The following is a 14,954-nucleotide window of genomic DNA, read 5'->3' as shown; positions in this document are numbered from 1 at the left end:
AAATTCAAATTTTAACTAACTAATCTCTATATATATAATGATGCTTAATTTTTAAAGTGTCCGAATTGCCGGGTCGGTTAAAAATAAATTTAAAAATGTTATTTGTAGGTTTCGAACTTGCAACCTAACAAAACAAATACAACCTTTAACCAAATGTGATTGAGATGTTGTTTGTCGAGGGATAATAGACCGGTATCATTTGAAAGTGATTAAAGAAATATGAATTAAATATTTAATTGACCAAAGTGTGAGATCACGATGCTATTTATTAAAAAATATAAATCAAATATTTGATTGACAAAGTTAAAGTGTAAAGTCACCGAAATGAGAGATTCATTTGAAAAAAATATGTGATGAAACATGTGAGAAAATAAGTTGTTTTATCGAAGTGAATAAAATATGAAATGAGAGCATTATATTTTTTATTTTAATAATTTTAAACATTGAATAAATATTATTATAATTTTTTTAATTTATTTTATTTTTATTCTTATCCGTGTGCATCTCACGGAAATTTTCCTAATTTTCATAAAAAAGACTATAACCCCAATTGTAATTTTTGAATCGTCCTTTGCAGTTCGATTTTTATATTGAAATGCACCATTTTAATTTATTGATCGTTTCAGTTTGATCACCATTAAATCTATCAACCAAATCGCTGAATTTCAGTTCAAAAGTTGTTTAATTGTGATAGTTTGGTAGCTTCTTCTCACCCTTTAGTTTGAAATATATATATTCTTCACATTACCTTTAAATATCATATAATATTTATCTAGAACAATAATTGATTTAAATAAGTAAATAATAAGTTAGGATCTAAACATCCTTCATAAAGGTTGTTTCTTTTGGTATTATTTGAACTAAACATGTTTATTTGAAGATTATAATCTATAATTTTATTATTGGGTGGGGTTTATAAAATAATTCAGAACAAAATATTAAATGATAATTAAAATAATTTTATTTAAAATCAAATATCCAAATCCAAACAAGGGCTCATTTTTCGTGTGTATGTAAAACACTAAAGTAGCCACATTTAATTAATTTAACAAATCAACATCATGAATCATAATTCCAAATTTCGAATAGCTGGCAAATTTGGGCTCCACAAATTTATTTTTATCATAAAATGAAAAACAAATTTAATAAAAATAATAAAAGATTTAGGCATCAATTGATAAACCGACCGACAAGTGTTATACGTCGCTGTATTTAGTGGCTCCCACTTTTATCATTTATTATATAATCTTAACCTACCAATATTGTCACGTAATTTCTTATCACCTAACCAAAATAATTATAAAAATAAAGAATTTATAAATTTTGTTTTTAAAGAATATATATGTTAAAATATGAACTCCGTTTCTTGGTATTTCACAAATGGAGTACGTGACAAAAACAAAGTTTATTAGGGGATGGTTTTAAAATTTAATTAATGAGGATTATGGAGGTGAGGGGCCTAATTAATGATTGTATTAAACCATATATATGTCAAATAAAGAGAACATAATCATAATAAAATGATAATACAATCAAATCAGCCTTATTATATCATTAATGTAAATCACTATCCATCCAAAGATTTTTTTTTATGTCTTTTACTTAAGTTATATATTAATTTAACAGTAATTAGGAATTAAATGACCTTCTTAGGTCCCACACTTAACAACTAATTCACCCTAATTTATATAACTTAATTATATATATTTTTGATATTTTAACATATATATATATATATATATATATATATATATATATTTAATTCAACTTAAATTGTTTATATTTAAAAAATATATTTTAATTTTAATTTTTAGACAATACTCGTCCCTTAAAATAATTGAGAAGTCGGTAATAGTTATTTGAATGAGTCATTTATTTATTTAAATAATTCTCATTCTCTCATTTATTTTTTTTAATTAATTTATTAACAAAAATACTCGTAATATATTTTTAAATATATATACTTTTTATTATATATGAATATTCTTAAAATTTTATCATAGATAACTCAATTTTCTTAACATAATACCAAACAAAATTATTTAAATAAAGAAAAATGTGTTAAGTACTCAAATCCGAAGTGAAAAAGTTTATTTATAAATCATATGTATATAATATATTTACTTATAACATTAGACTCTGGTTATTTTCATTAACCAATAATGTTGAACTCATACAAAAATAAAAACAAAATAAATACATGGCCTCAATTTTTTTTTTAATTAATTTATTAACAAAAATACTCGTAATATATTTTTAAATATATATACTTTTTATTATATATGAATATTCTTAAAATTTTATCATAGATAACTCAATTTTCTTAACATAATACCAAACAAAATTATTTAAATAAAGAAAAATGTGTTAAGTACTCAAATCCGAAGTGAAAAAGTTTATTTATAAATCATATGTATATAATATATTTACTTATAACATTAGACTCTGGTTATTTTCATTAACCAATAATGTTGAACTCATACAAAAATAAAAACAAAATAAATACATGGCCTCAATTTTTTTTTTAGTGTTTCTCTTCCTAGAATTTTCTCTCTATAATAGTAATTATTTTTTATAATTACTTTTATTGGTGAACTGTTTTTTCATAAATTTTTCATTAATTTGGGTAACAATTTTTTAAAAGTTTTTATTTTCTTATACATTTCTATTAGATATTTTCAACTTCTACGTATACAATTTATTGTAATTCAATCCGATCGAACTAACAATAATCATAAAGAAAAAACACAAATTTCAATGCAGTCGAGAAGTCGAGAAGGTATATACTATATACTAGAAGAATATTATAAAGTCATCAATTTGGGTAGTAATAGTAGTGAAATGGAGACGCAATGACCTGATAATACAAAAAATGGAAAACAATGTCTTCTCTTTTAGCAAAATTTTTCTACAAAAGTACCATAGTTATTGACAACCAGATGATGGTAACAAAGATCTAGAATGATATTGATCTCCCAATGACGCCGATTAGGATCCAATTTCATGACCTCACTCAAGGCTTATCCACGGAAGATGGAAGATGCTAGCCGAAGAATTGTGGCTGACTTAGAAGAAATAATAAAGATTGATGCACAATCAATTAATCAGAAATGTTTGATGAAATTTATTGATAAATTGATTGTTTCTAATAATATTACATGGATCATAATTGGAAGAAGTGAACCAAAAATCTCAATCTTCTATTTGTAGAAGATTCACTTTTATTTGAGCAAACTAATAGAAGAGACTACAAAAACCATGGATGCTCTTAATGGGTATTGTCATGCAACATGTGATCAACTAATTAATCTTAATAAGTCATGTATCACCTTTAGTCAAAATACACCTCTAATAGTCCAACAAATTAGATTAATAAACATTCATCTTAGTTCACATGCAATAGTTTATCTTGGTATCCCACTTGAATGGGGAGATAAAAAAATGTTTAATAATTTATTAGAAAAAATTGAAAGTTATATTCACGGGTGGAATGCCAAAATTTTATCACAAGCAGGAAAAGAAGTTCTAATTAAAAGTATTTTACAATCACTTCTAAATTATCTTATGAATGTTTTCAAACTCTCAATCTCAATTCTTAAACGAATCACTTTACTAATAAATCATTTTTTTGTGGAAAAACAAATTTTAAAAATAAAGAAATTTATTGGGATAAATGAGAAAACATAATAAAAAAATAAAAAATTTGAGGTATGAGATTCAAAGATGTAAAAGTATGAATAGAGTTATGTTGGCCAAACAAGCTTGGAGAATAACACACAATCAAAACTCTTTGTGCATGGGCAAAAACTTTTAAGGCTATATACTTTCCAAACTCATCATCTGGGATGCTAGAGAAAAAGTTAATTCATCATGGATTTAGAAGAGTATTATCTGGGGAGAGGTCTCCAAGATGATAATATGAGATGACAAATTATATTGGGTAAGGCAACCAAGATTTGAGAACATAAATGAATTACACCAAGTACCAAACTAAACAACACAAATAATTTCCTCAAACTTATGTCAATGAACTTTACTTGATGATGAGAAAAGTTGTAATATTGATTTTTTTGCACAAAATTTCAATAATGATATAATGTCAAAAATATTGTCAATCTCTTTAGTAGGTGTAGATGAAGATGATATTAAAGTTTGGATTTGGTCTAATGATGACAATAAATATAAAGTTAATTCTAGTTATCTAGATGAGACTTAGATAAATCATAAGAATAATTTGTAAAACGATTTTGATATTTGGGGGAAATTTTGTAGCCTTAAGTGCCCACCAAAACTAAAAAAAAAAAAATATACGTGGAGTGTCCTTAACAAGCAGTGACATAAAAAAATGAATCTTTCAAAATAAAATAAAATGTGATCACTGACATTATGGGTAATCAATGTAAAAACTCACATAAAACAACAAAACATGCTCTTCTTGATTGTGAATTTGTCAAAGATATTTGGCATAAATCAAATATTCAAATAAGTATTCTCATAATAATGATTATTCTTTGTAGGACTAAATACTCTTAAATTTAAAAAACATTGAAAGGAGAAAGGATGGTCTTAGTTGAAAAAAAATTGCGTAGATATGCTGAGAGATATGAAAGTCAAGGAATAATCTTACATTCAGAAATCAAAATATATATGGACAAGAATCGGATATTACAACTGCCGCACAAAGATTCCGAGCATATGGTCAGACTAACTTGAAAAAAAAGTCGCAAAAAAAAGCGAGTTGAAAGAAACACAAAATAGATCCACCCAAATCAAATCATTGCACATATGAATACGACCATCAATAAGAGTAAGAAAAAAAGTCATGTTGGAGTAACATTGTGCATGTTGAAGGGACAAAATCTTTTGAGAGTGTTGGTGTCACAATTACTGAAATGAAAGCTTTAAGATTGATAACGAAAATGACGGAGGAACTACATCATCTCAATGATGTTATCATATTTTTTGACTATCAATTGACTATTAAAAATCTCGAAACGTCAAAGTTGAACACATACTAGCAGGCGATACCGATAAAATAGACATTCTTAAATATCTAGAAATCAACAAGGAGCTTGGATAAGAGATAATTCAACTCTATCGCACATTGGATTGCAATAAAATGCAAAAAAAAAAATCGAGTCACCGATTACATGGAATGAGCTTAACTTTCAACAAATTCAAAACATATTTCTCACTGACCACAAATGTTTTGGTGAATTTGAGCTAATTGTTGAGAAGTCAAATTCTTAACAATCGAACTGAATTGAGAAAACTCGACGGATAGAATATAAGGGATATGAAAGAATTCGGAATACGATATATATGCAACTAAAGTATTTGAGAGTCTTGAGTTTTTTCACTTTCTCATCTACATTATCTATTCTTTTTAGGCTTGTTTATTTTAAGAATTTTAATTTTTTTTTTCAATCTTTACCGAGGGTGAACTATTATTGGATTTTTATTACAGCACTCTTGACTAAAAAATAAAAATAAAAACAAGTAATAAGAAACATAAGAAAGAGTGCTAGTACACAATTTGATCTAGAATGAAAGGATATATATGGTTTTGTGGAAGATTAATAAAACCTCTCAAAACTTGGACTTGGATTTCAATATAGTTAATAATTTCTTAACTTCCTTAGACTTCAATATACTTTGTGAATTTTTCATAACAAACCAACCCTAAAATATTTTTACAACAACTAAGAGATCACTAGACTCACCTCCTCAGTTTCAAAGTAAGGACATAAGGACCTCTTAATCAATAGATCGAAACTCCAACAGCATGTAAATATATAATTATAAATATTTCGAAACTTCTTAACGACAAATCGAATTCACATAAAAGTGACCAGTACGGTTAATTCAATGCTACAAGTACATGCACAACATATATCCATTAAGACAACGCCACCTATATTAGAAAGAAAGAAATATCAAATTAAAATGTCATGCTTCACTTTTGTGCATAGATGATGATGGAGTGAGATACATGTCGTGCATGTACTGGTAGCATCGAATTGACCAAAAATAATCTGACACCTACTTTATTCGCCTCCTAGTTGCTTAGTTTGTATGATGTTTTTATTATGTTCTTTATATTTGTAACCTTCTTATTTTTAAACTAAGACTCTTTTTTGCTTATATTTGCTTCTTGTAACATTTATTCTATTATTCAAATGAATAAATTGTTAAGACTTAAGTTGGATTATTTGAAAAAAAAGAAAAGAAAATGACAGTAAGAAGTTAATAGTAAGGAAGAGAAAAGTGAGCTGTGTGCTGAGGGGAAAAGGCCCCACCAGCCATGTGCTCTCTTTCTGTCTCCACCAGCTCCTGCCGCTCAATCATTAGACTTCACTCTCTCTCTCTCCCTCCATCTTCTCTCTTCTCTCTCATTTTCTCATCTCCTCCGACCGATCCTTCACACCCTAAAACCTTTCTTTCCGATCACAACCCAACATTATTATCAACTCTCCTCGCCATGGCAACCGTTGATGGTCTTTCGAACAACAACGGTGTCAATATTCCCAACGGACCTTTATCCGTCAAGAAACCTCCAGCCAAAGACCGACACAGTAAGGTAGACGGAAGAGGTCGCCGTATCCGCATGCCAATCATCTGTGCCGCAAGAGTTTTCCAACTCACTCGAGAATTAGGTCATAAATCAGACGGCCAAACCATTGAATGGCTTCTCCGACAAGCCGAACCCTCCATCATCGCCGCTACCGGCACCGGAACTACTCCAGCCAGCTTCTCAACTCTCTCTGTCTCCCTTAGAAACTCTTCCAACGTCTCTATTTCCGCAACCCTCGACCAGAAACCGGTCACCGCCGCCCCTTTCTTCCTCGGAAAACGCCTACGTTCTGACGAAGTCGATGTTAACATAGACGGAAGTGAGGGAAAGGACGATGGTTCTTCCTCTGTGGTGAATCCGGCTGGGTTCTGGACTTTACCAGCACGGCCGGATTTCGGTCAAGTTTGGAGCTTTACGGCGCCGGAGATGATTGTACCGACACCCTCTTCGATTTCAGGGAGGTTTATTTCGCAGAATGGAACAATGGGTGATCATCATCAGGTATCGTCGGCAGATAGAATTGCTAATTATTTGCCAATAGGTCAGGGTCATCTGAATTTACTTGCTTCATTATCTGGTGCCCCGGCGGGTTCTTCAGGGAGGAGAGAAGGTGATCGATGTTGAAAATTGTGGTAAAAAAAAATTAAATCTTTATAAGTATATATATATATATGTTGCTTAATTTGTGTGTGAGTGTGAAAATGATGACCCCTGTTTTTAGAGTTTTTATAGTTTATAGGTATTGGAAAGAGTGCCTCTGCTAAATTTAATGAACCCTTAATTAGGTTACTAGGTTTTTTGTTTTGTTTTCTCTAGAGGAAAAATATTTAGTCCCTATTTTCTTAGGTCTGGGGTAATCATCATGGACTTTGGAGTGATTAAGGTTTCTCTCCAAAATCTGCTCTACTGAAATCCTGATTTGTTTTTGGCATTGGGACAAATTAACACTCATCAAAACGATGGGTTATCATTTGTGGTGGACCTTTCAACTGGTGAAAAAAGATAAGAGAAAAACCCACCAAGAATTTTCTTCTGGGGTGAGATTATTCTTTGGGATTGGATAAATTGGCAATTGGGTCGGTCATCCGAGACCATTAGAGATCAAGAATCAAGATCAAGATCGATCATTTGTGTCAAATATGGATAGCTAGAGAGAGGATGGATGACTGGTTGAAGAAGCTCTCATGAAGAGGCTTTAATTTGCATGGCTATATCGAGTGAATATGTGTTGTTGGGTGTTTTCAAGAACAAACATTTGTTTGATTGTTAGCTTGAAAACAAAAACTGTATACTCTCTCTACTATATATATCTGAAATGGATTGTTTATGGGTGATGACTGTTTGAAAATAAAACTCCCTTATTTGTTATTTATTCACTATCTCTCATTTGTATTTGATAATCTTTTTGCTTCATTATTGAAATATAGCTTAGTTTTCCATTCTTCCATCATTGTCTGTTGAAAAAATCTTTTTTCTGTATAAAAAAAACAGTCCTTTCATCTTTACTCACATTCATGCATGGTCTGGAATTTATGCCATAGATTCTCATGAGCATGTTTGATGTGATTTTATGGAATTCTATCCGATATTTTTATAAATTCTCGCATCATTATCATTTTTAATCACTAAATCACTCCTTTCATCCACTAAAATAACAAAAAAAATTCATCTAATAATGTTTTTTTTACAAAACCCCAGAAAACACTCAAATAACCAAATATCGAACAAAAACCCATACAAAGTTTTTTATGAAAAAATGAGTTATTATGTCCTATCATTGAACTATGCGTCTCTGCAATCCAGTGTAGTATATATTATTTGTAAGTTTCACAGACTCTTGCCATAATATTAGTATTTGGTTGGCTTGATGGCAGTTTTTATTTTATTTTTGAAATGAATTATTATCTTAATCTTTAATATTTGCAGTATTGTATTACTTTAATTGATAATGTAGAAATTTGGGAAAGTCTTAAGAAAAATAAGGTAGATACAAAATAGACTTAAAACTATATATATAAATAACAAAACAAGCTGTTCAATGAATTAATAGAACAGCTGGCTAAAACATCAATAATAAAAAATCAGTCAAGACTCAAGAGACCAATACACATATCTAACTAGTTTAATTAAATTTGTACACAACTTTAAGCAAATTGAGAAAATTATTTCTTGAGTACATTCTCATGTGACCTTTGAAGAAGGTATTCAAATGTTCTTCTATAGTTGGAGAAACCCATAAACCAGAAATCATAATTATCCACTGTATCAATTCTTATGTATCTCTCTGCTGGTCTTGACTCGTTTTTGCTTTCACTGATCTTACTTATCATTCCTAGTGGAATTGAAACCTGCATCAAGATTAACAATTCATTATTAATAACCCATCTTGTTGTCTTAATTAATTCTCTTTTGTAGTTAGTTTTGATCTGCTCACCTTGTAATGGAGTCTAGTTGCAGCTTGATTATGTCCAGTTTGGTCATGAGAGAAGATTTTGATGGATTTCTCACTACAAAAGGCAATCTTTTGAGTTGAGATGAAAAGAAGACCTGCAATTGGACCAGCCGTTGTTGAAAGAGAACATTCTGTCACTCTTTCAAGCTTCTCTCCTTCCATCACTTTGAAACTTCTCTTAAATACTTTTCCCAATCCACCATTCTGAATTATTTTAGCCCCTAATCTCAGTTTTCTTCTCACTGTTGAACTGAAAACGTTGAATCCCTGCTTACTGCTCCCAAATTTGAGTACTGATGATCCAAGGGCGGTTGAATGTGGTAACAGTTTGATCAGTGGACTGTTCTTCGTCTTGCTTGGCCATGTCTTTGGTACCATTGTCATTGGAACACCAAGAACTTCCATGTTTGATGAGCTTGTTCTGTTTCTTTAGTGAAGATAGATTTGATGGTACATATGGTCTCCTTATATATAGCTTGATTGGATCTCAACTTGTTGGTTGTGTGAGTCATTCATGGATCATCAACTTTGATAAATGTATGCATGTCTACTCAAAAGATTTAAAGAAAGATTTGTATACTGTTGAGATTTCATTGTTTGATTGGATAATTGTGGGTTGATACTTTACAAATGACCTAAAGAAATAAAAGTGGGAAATGGGATTTTATCATTATCTTCCTTTTTTTTCATTTTTTGGGTAAAGTAGGTCAGCATTGTCATGTCAACATTTTAGCTACTCCAAGCTGGAATTTTCACTTTCTGACATAACCCATGTTTAAATTATACATAGTAGATAAGAAAAGTGGTTTAAAATGTCTACAGTAAGTATTAAGAAACAAAACTAAAACATCAAAATATTATTATTCCATCCATCTCAATTCAATATTAAAAAAACAATCCTCTATCCTTTTGTACAAATCTTTATCTTCTTCTCATAGGAAGGAAGGGAACCAAATTTTACCTATGAGAGGATGTATGAGGCATGGGGCCAGCGTTCATCGGACCACCAGGGACCACCGTTCCATATATCATGTGTTGGGGATTGACAGGAGTACCAACCGCTGAGATGAGGGGACCACTTCCGATGGGCTGCCCTATAGTTGTAGTACCATACATCCCCCCGACAGGTAAGTTTGAAGGCTGCTGCTTGCCCGGTTTCCCAACTGGAGTGGGACTGTTTGTTTGCCCGGTTATTGGACCTTGAGGGACTGAAACTTCACTGTTATTCACACTGGTGATGTCGTGGATGCTTGTGCGCCTCCTGTCTTTGTTAATAGAGTTGAGACGGATGAAGTACTTTTGGGCGTGGCTTGCCACTTGTGTTGGTGTTCTGGTTACTACAAAGTTACGTGATATGCTCCTCCAATCACCTTTTCCATATTTGTCCAGACCAAGGAGGAATAATCTGTTTTAACAAACAAAAAATTAATCATTTACAGTCAAAACATGTTTATAATGAACTTTAAAACAGAGGAAAGTTTTCTGAAGTCAAGATCAACAATTTTCTGAAAAATCTTTTAGCCTTTTTGGTAAGGATAAGATAATGGAAGTAATAGATAAATTCACTAAGGACTAGAGACGATGATAGAAATCATACTGAGAAAGAGATGAATTCCATAAGGATACAAAGTGCAAAAAAATGCAATCTTTAGTTATCTAATAGAGCAAAGTGTGTGACTACATACAAATACTTCCTCAATTCAAGACAAGGTTTTTACTCATTTGTAAACATTTCGAGTAGAGGATTTAACAGAAACTTTCTCAAGTAGGCTAGCTCCCACCGCCAACTTCAAGGTGCTTTAAGTGGGAATCGAACTTGAGTTCAGGTCTCAAGTATGATTCCCACTGAAAACAGAGGGAAGGAGGTTTCGTGGAGGTGGGATGTTGTGCTGGAGAAGGAAAAAAACCTGGTCTAAATAAACAGATTAAACAAAACATGTCACCGAGAAGAAACTAGGATTGCAACTAAATATTTGTTTTCACAAGGAAAATTGAGAAAACTTACAGCAGACTTTACTAACTGGAGTGAGTGATAAATGTAAACATAGTAACTCAATGACGATTATCCAGTCAAATTAAGCTAAATGTAGAAAACTCAAAGATTATTTCAGAGAGAATATTCTTGAGAAGGATATGCTATTCTCTACTGGTCTCAATCTTATAAAATCTCAAAGAATTGCTTTATCTACAAAATGCAGTAAGAGCATTTTCTGTGGTTCTGGACAGTTTAAGGCAAAGCTCTAGCATACAAAACTCAATATATAAGAAATTATAAAAGTTAACCATTCATTCCAAATAGCCCAATGCAGTAAGAGCACTTTCTATGTAAGCATTTCCTGAATTTTCTTTTGTTTGAGACCAGGGAAAAAACCTACTGCCCAGACCCTCAACTTCAATCAAGGCGATTTCCTAAATTAAACTATAAATTTAAAAACATTTTCCACAAATCCTTCATAAGCAAAGGAAAACAAGTTCTAGATTTTGGATAAAATAAACAAGAGCACAGGAACAACTATATAATGTCAAGATTTAATAAGAAATGACCCATTTGTTTTTACCTGTGTTCATCCTCTGTCCAAGCAATGCCCTTCCGACGCTCCTGCTCTGCCTTTGACACCTTACTTCCTTGGTCAGTGTTGAGATTGCCAGAATGAGAACCCTTTTTGCTTGTCCCAGAATCACCAGAATGGTTCGTTGAACCGTCAGAAGAAGAAATATAGTTGGGTAACGGCACACACCCAGATTCAATGCGGCCAACATCATCAACTAGAAGCTCATAGTGATGCTTAATCTCTTCTAAGGATTTCCCAGGGACATCCGAAGTAATTTTCTCAAAAAAATCATCGGAATCTTCTGAATGAACGGCCACAGAATTCTCAAACGCCTTCTCCTGTTGTATACTCCATGTAGAGGCATAGTTGTTATCCACGTTATTATCAGCTGTCATCACTTCTTATTTGATGCTGTTGCTATTAATTTCACCGAAAATGCAATTTAAGGAATTAAGATAAACTGTAGCTATCCTAAAAAGATGTACAACAATAGAAAGAAACAAAGATGATGTGCAAACAAACCTTCCAAAAAGAGTAAGAAAGGTCTCACCAGATGCCAACACCAAAACAATATCCACAAAAAGTGATGAATATAGAAAGAAGATAGATTATTTTGGTTGCAGTTTGGTTCTCTCTCTAGACAACTGGACACTTGTTGAAATCTGAAACATGGGAAGAGCATGAGAAAAATTAACCCACCTAAAACAATTAATGGGAAGGTAGAATTCTGAAATTTTGAGAAAGGCGGTATATTAAATGATTGAAATTAGGGTTTCTGGCATAGAGGAGGAGGAGAAGGGACCGCACAAGACTGAAGTACATGAAATCTGTATTCAAGTTGCCATTTCTGAGTCCAACAAACACGTAAAAACAAAAGCCCCCAATAATATAACCACAGTTTTCACAGTATATTTAAGGCCCACAAGAAAAAAAACACAATTTTTTACAAATTTCACCTTGCATAGAGAGTAAGAACACTGTAAACAAACCTTCAGTTGTCAACAGAAGAATTGCATAGATATTCCAATTTCTAAATCAGTACTTGTACAAGACAGCAACTTTTTTCACTCTGGTAAAGAAAACCAGCAAAAATTTCATATTTAAAAGGGGTTTTTTAGGTCAATTTCCTGAATTACTCCAATGACGTTTTCACAAAACCACATTGGCCAATTGTCAATAAGCAAACAGAGTAATTAATACATCCCAAGTTCACAAATTTAACCTATATGAGAACTCAAAAGCAGAAAACTAAAATCACCCATTAATTCTTCACTGACTCTATGTAATTATAGTTGTAGTTTTACCTAATCTCCGCATAAACCCTAACAAGAGTGAAACCTAGGGGCAATAAGTATAGAACAAAGCAGGGAGATAAAAGAGAGAAATTTCGAAAAGGGTAGGGGGGGATTACATAGATGAGAAGCAGGAAAAGGGGCAGAAAAATTAACCTTGAAATCGATGGGTTATCTGGAAATATGTTGAGCCCATGAAGGTGGGGTCGGAGTGAGATATTTAGGCAGCAGCGAGGGAGGTCGGTCCCAAAGGAGCAGACGACGACTAGTTGCAGAGAGTGAGAGCGACAGAGAAGACGACGATTTGACGAAAAGGCTCGCCCCAACTTGCAAAAGACTCGTCATGGCCAATGGACATTTCTGCTCGGACAATTCATAAATGAGATGAATTTTTATTTTTTATTTTTTATTTTAAGATCGGTAATAATTTAAGTATTTTCTTTTCTTTTCAAAATGAGACCTAGGCTTATTTGAATTAGGGCATTTTTCTTCTTCTTTCAAGAGCTTGCTTGATTTGTCCAAATAAATCTACATTTTGTTCCAAAAACTATAATCGTAAGCTTGAAATTGATATTTTAGTTGAATTTGGAAGGTCCAATTCCAATTCGATCATATGTTCCCTTTAATATTAGGAATTTAAATTGAAATTATAATTTCAATGAAATTCAATATAGTTCTTAAAATTCTATATTTTTTAGATCAAAATTGTAATTTTTTTAAATATTTTTTTAAACAAAATAACTTATTATTTTATTATTTAAAATATTATTAAAGTTTTCAATTCATAATTTTTATTTATGTTAAAATATGAAACTGATGTTTTTTTTTTAGTAACTTAATATTTTGTTTTTTAAATCTAAGAAATTAATATGTTTAATCGATATTTCTTTTAATAAAAATCAAAACTTAAAAAATCTTTTAACACTTAAACTATCCTAATTGTTATGTCAAATCAATATTTTAATGAATTAGATAATATATATTAAATTTATTTTTACTATATTCCTTTTTTAAAATATAAAAATTGTAATTGAATTATAATTAAATAATTTTCTCGTGAATAGGAATTGAATTATAATTTAATGTCAATTCTCATTGAACAAACATACCTTAAAAGTGTTTGATAACCATATAATTGAAATTTGAATTGGAGTCTAATTCAAATTCTGAAGTGTTAGAGCATTTAAAATTAAAAATTAGAATTGGAATTAAAATTTTAATGAAATTCAATCTATTGTAATTTGATAGTTTCAATTCTACTCTTTTTTAAGTACGTAATTTTATTTTCATTTTTTTTTCAAATTTTTTATTTTATTTTATCATTTACAACACAATTAACGTATTCAATCAATATTTCTTTTTTTAATTTAGGATGTTAATATGTTGAATCGATATTTTTTATTTAGTAAGTTAACATTGTGAACCGATATATATTTTTTTTAATTAAAAAAAGTTAACATGTCAAATCGATAATTTATTTTTTGAATTAAAAAAATTAAAATGTCGACCGGATATTTTTTATAATTTATGAAGTTAATCGGTCGAACCAATATTTTTTTAATAAGAATCAAAATTTAGACAAAAACACTTGACATTTGAGGTATCCTAATTAATTGTGTCAAACCAATATTTTAATAAAATAGATAATTGGTTAGTGAGGATTCACTCATCCATCTACTCCTTATCTATATAAAAGTAGAGTCAACAATCTTTTATGCCATCCATAAATGGCCGCAACGGGTGATGATAAAAAATATTCGTCTTGGTCTCCTTTATTTCCCTATTTTCTTTCTCCATCGAATCGCCAAAGGAAAAAAAACCTCATATTGCATCTCTCGGATCCTCTCCCTCTAGCCGAGCATCTTGGAGATCCTTGTACAGGGAGAATTTTCACTGAGCTGGTATTAGAGTATTTTCTTGAAGAGTTAAAGTCATATCGAGATCAATTTTATTAAAAGTGACTGATGTGTTAATTTGAAAAATTGCAAAAAAAAATCTTTATACATATGATTTATGGCAAAGTCTTGCTTCTATTCAACCCCACTCGTTTGAGCCGAGATGAAAAGCGGACCGATAGTTTAAGT

At 30.9% G+C, this 14,954-nt stretch overlaps 3 protein-coding genes across 5 annotated transcripts; 1 reads left to right on the top strand and 2 right to left on the bottom strand.

The window, feature by feature from the left end:
• The first annotated feature begins 6,341 nt into the window (after nt 1–6,341).
• LOC124944490 (transcription factor TCP7-like) lies at nt 6,342–7,945 on the top strand. The gene has a single exon (XM_047484749.1). The coding sequence runs from the start codon at nt 6,482–6,484 to the stop codon at nt 7,196–7,198; it is 717 nt and encodes a 238-aa protein (XP_047340705.1). The 5' UTR covers nt 6,342–6,481; the 3' UTR covers nt 7,199–7,945.
• A 613-nt stretch (nt 7,946–8,558) lies between these two features.
• LOC124945349 (GEM-like protein 7) lies at nt 8,559–9,728 on the bottom strand. Its single transcript, XM_047485770.1, has 2 exons — nt 9,009–9,728; nt 8,559–8,922 (listed from the first exon to the last, which is right to left on the bottom strand). Exons 1-2 carry the CDS (start codon nt 9,429–9,431, stop codon nt 8,737–8,739), a joined length of 609 nt encoding a protein of 202 aa, XP_047341726.1. The 5' UTR covers nt 9,432–9,728; the 3' UTR covers nt 8,559–8,736.
• Nucleotides 9,729–9,831: 103 nt separating this feature from the next.
• LOC124945348 (transcription factor SRM1-like) lies at nt 9,832–13,216 on the bottom strand. Of its 3 annotated transcripts, none has more exons than XM_047485767.1 (4): nt 13,027–13,216; nt 12,101–12,240; nt 11,585–11,995; nt 9,832–10,431 (listed from the first exon to the last, which is right to left on the bottom strand). In XM_047485767.1, the coding sequence occupies exons 3-4, from the start codon at nt 11,971–11,973 to the stop codon at nt 9,984–9,986; spliced, it is 837 nt and encodes a 278-aa protein (XP_047341723.1). In that variant the 5' UTR covers nt 11,974–11,995; nt 12,101–12,240; nt 13,027–13,216; the 3' UTR covers nt 9,832–9,983. The 3 variants fall into 3 exon arrangements, with proteins under 3 accessions (XP_047341723.1, XP_047341724.1, XP_047341725.1); XM_047485768.1 differs by lacking the exon at nt 13,027–13,216 and adding an exon at nt 12,883–12,914; XM_047485769.1 differs by lacking the exon at nt 13,027–13,216 and having other exon boundaries at nt 12,129–12,484.
• Between the last annotated feature and the right edge of the window lie 1,738 nt (nt 13,217–14,954).

The sequence above is a fragment of the Impatiens glandulifera genome, chromosome 7 (genome assembly GCF_907164915.1).
Source record: "Impatiens glandulifera chromosome 7, dImpGla2.1, whole genome shotgun sequence".
NCBI classification, from domain to species: Eukaryota; Viridiplantae; Streptophyta; class Magnoliopsida; order Ericales; family Balsaminaceae; genus Impatiens; species Impatiens glandulifera.
Note: the sequence above shows the minus strand (reverse complement) of the source record. Positions and strands in the feature narration are given on the sequence as shown.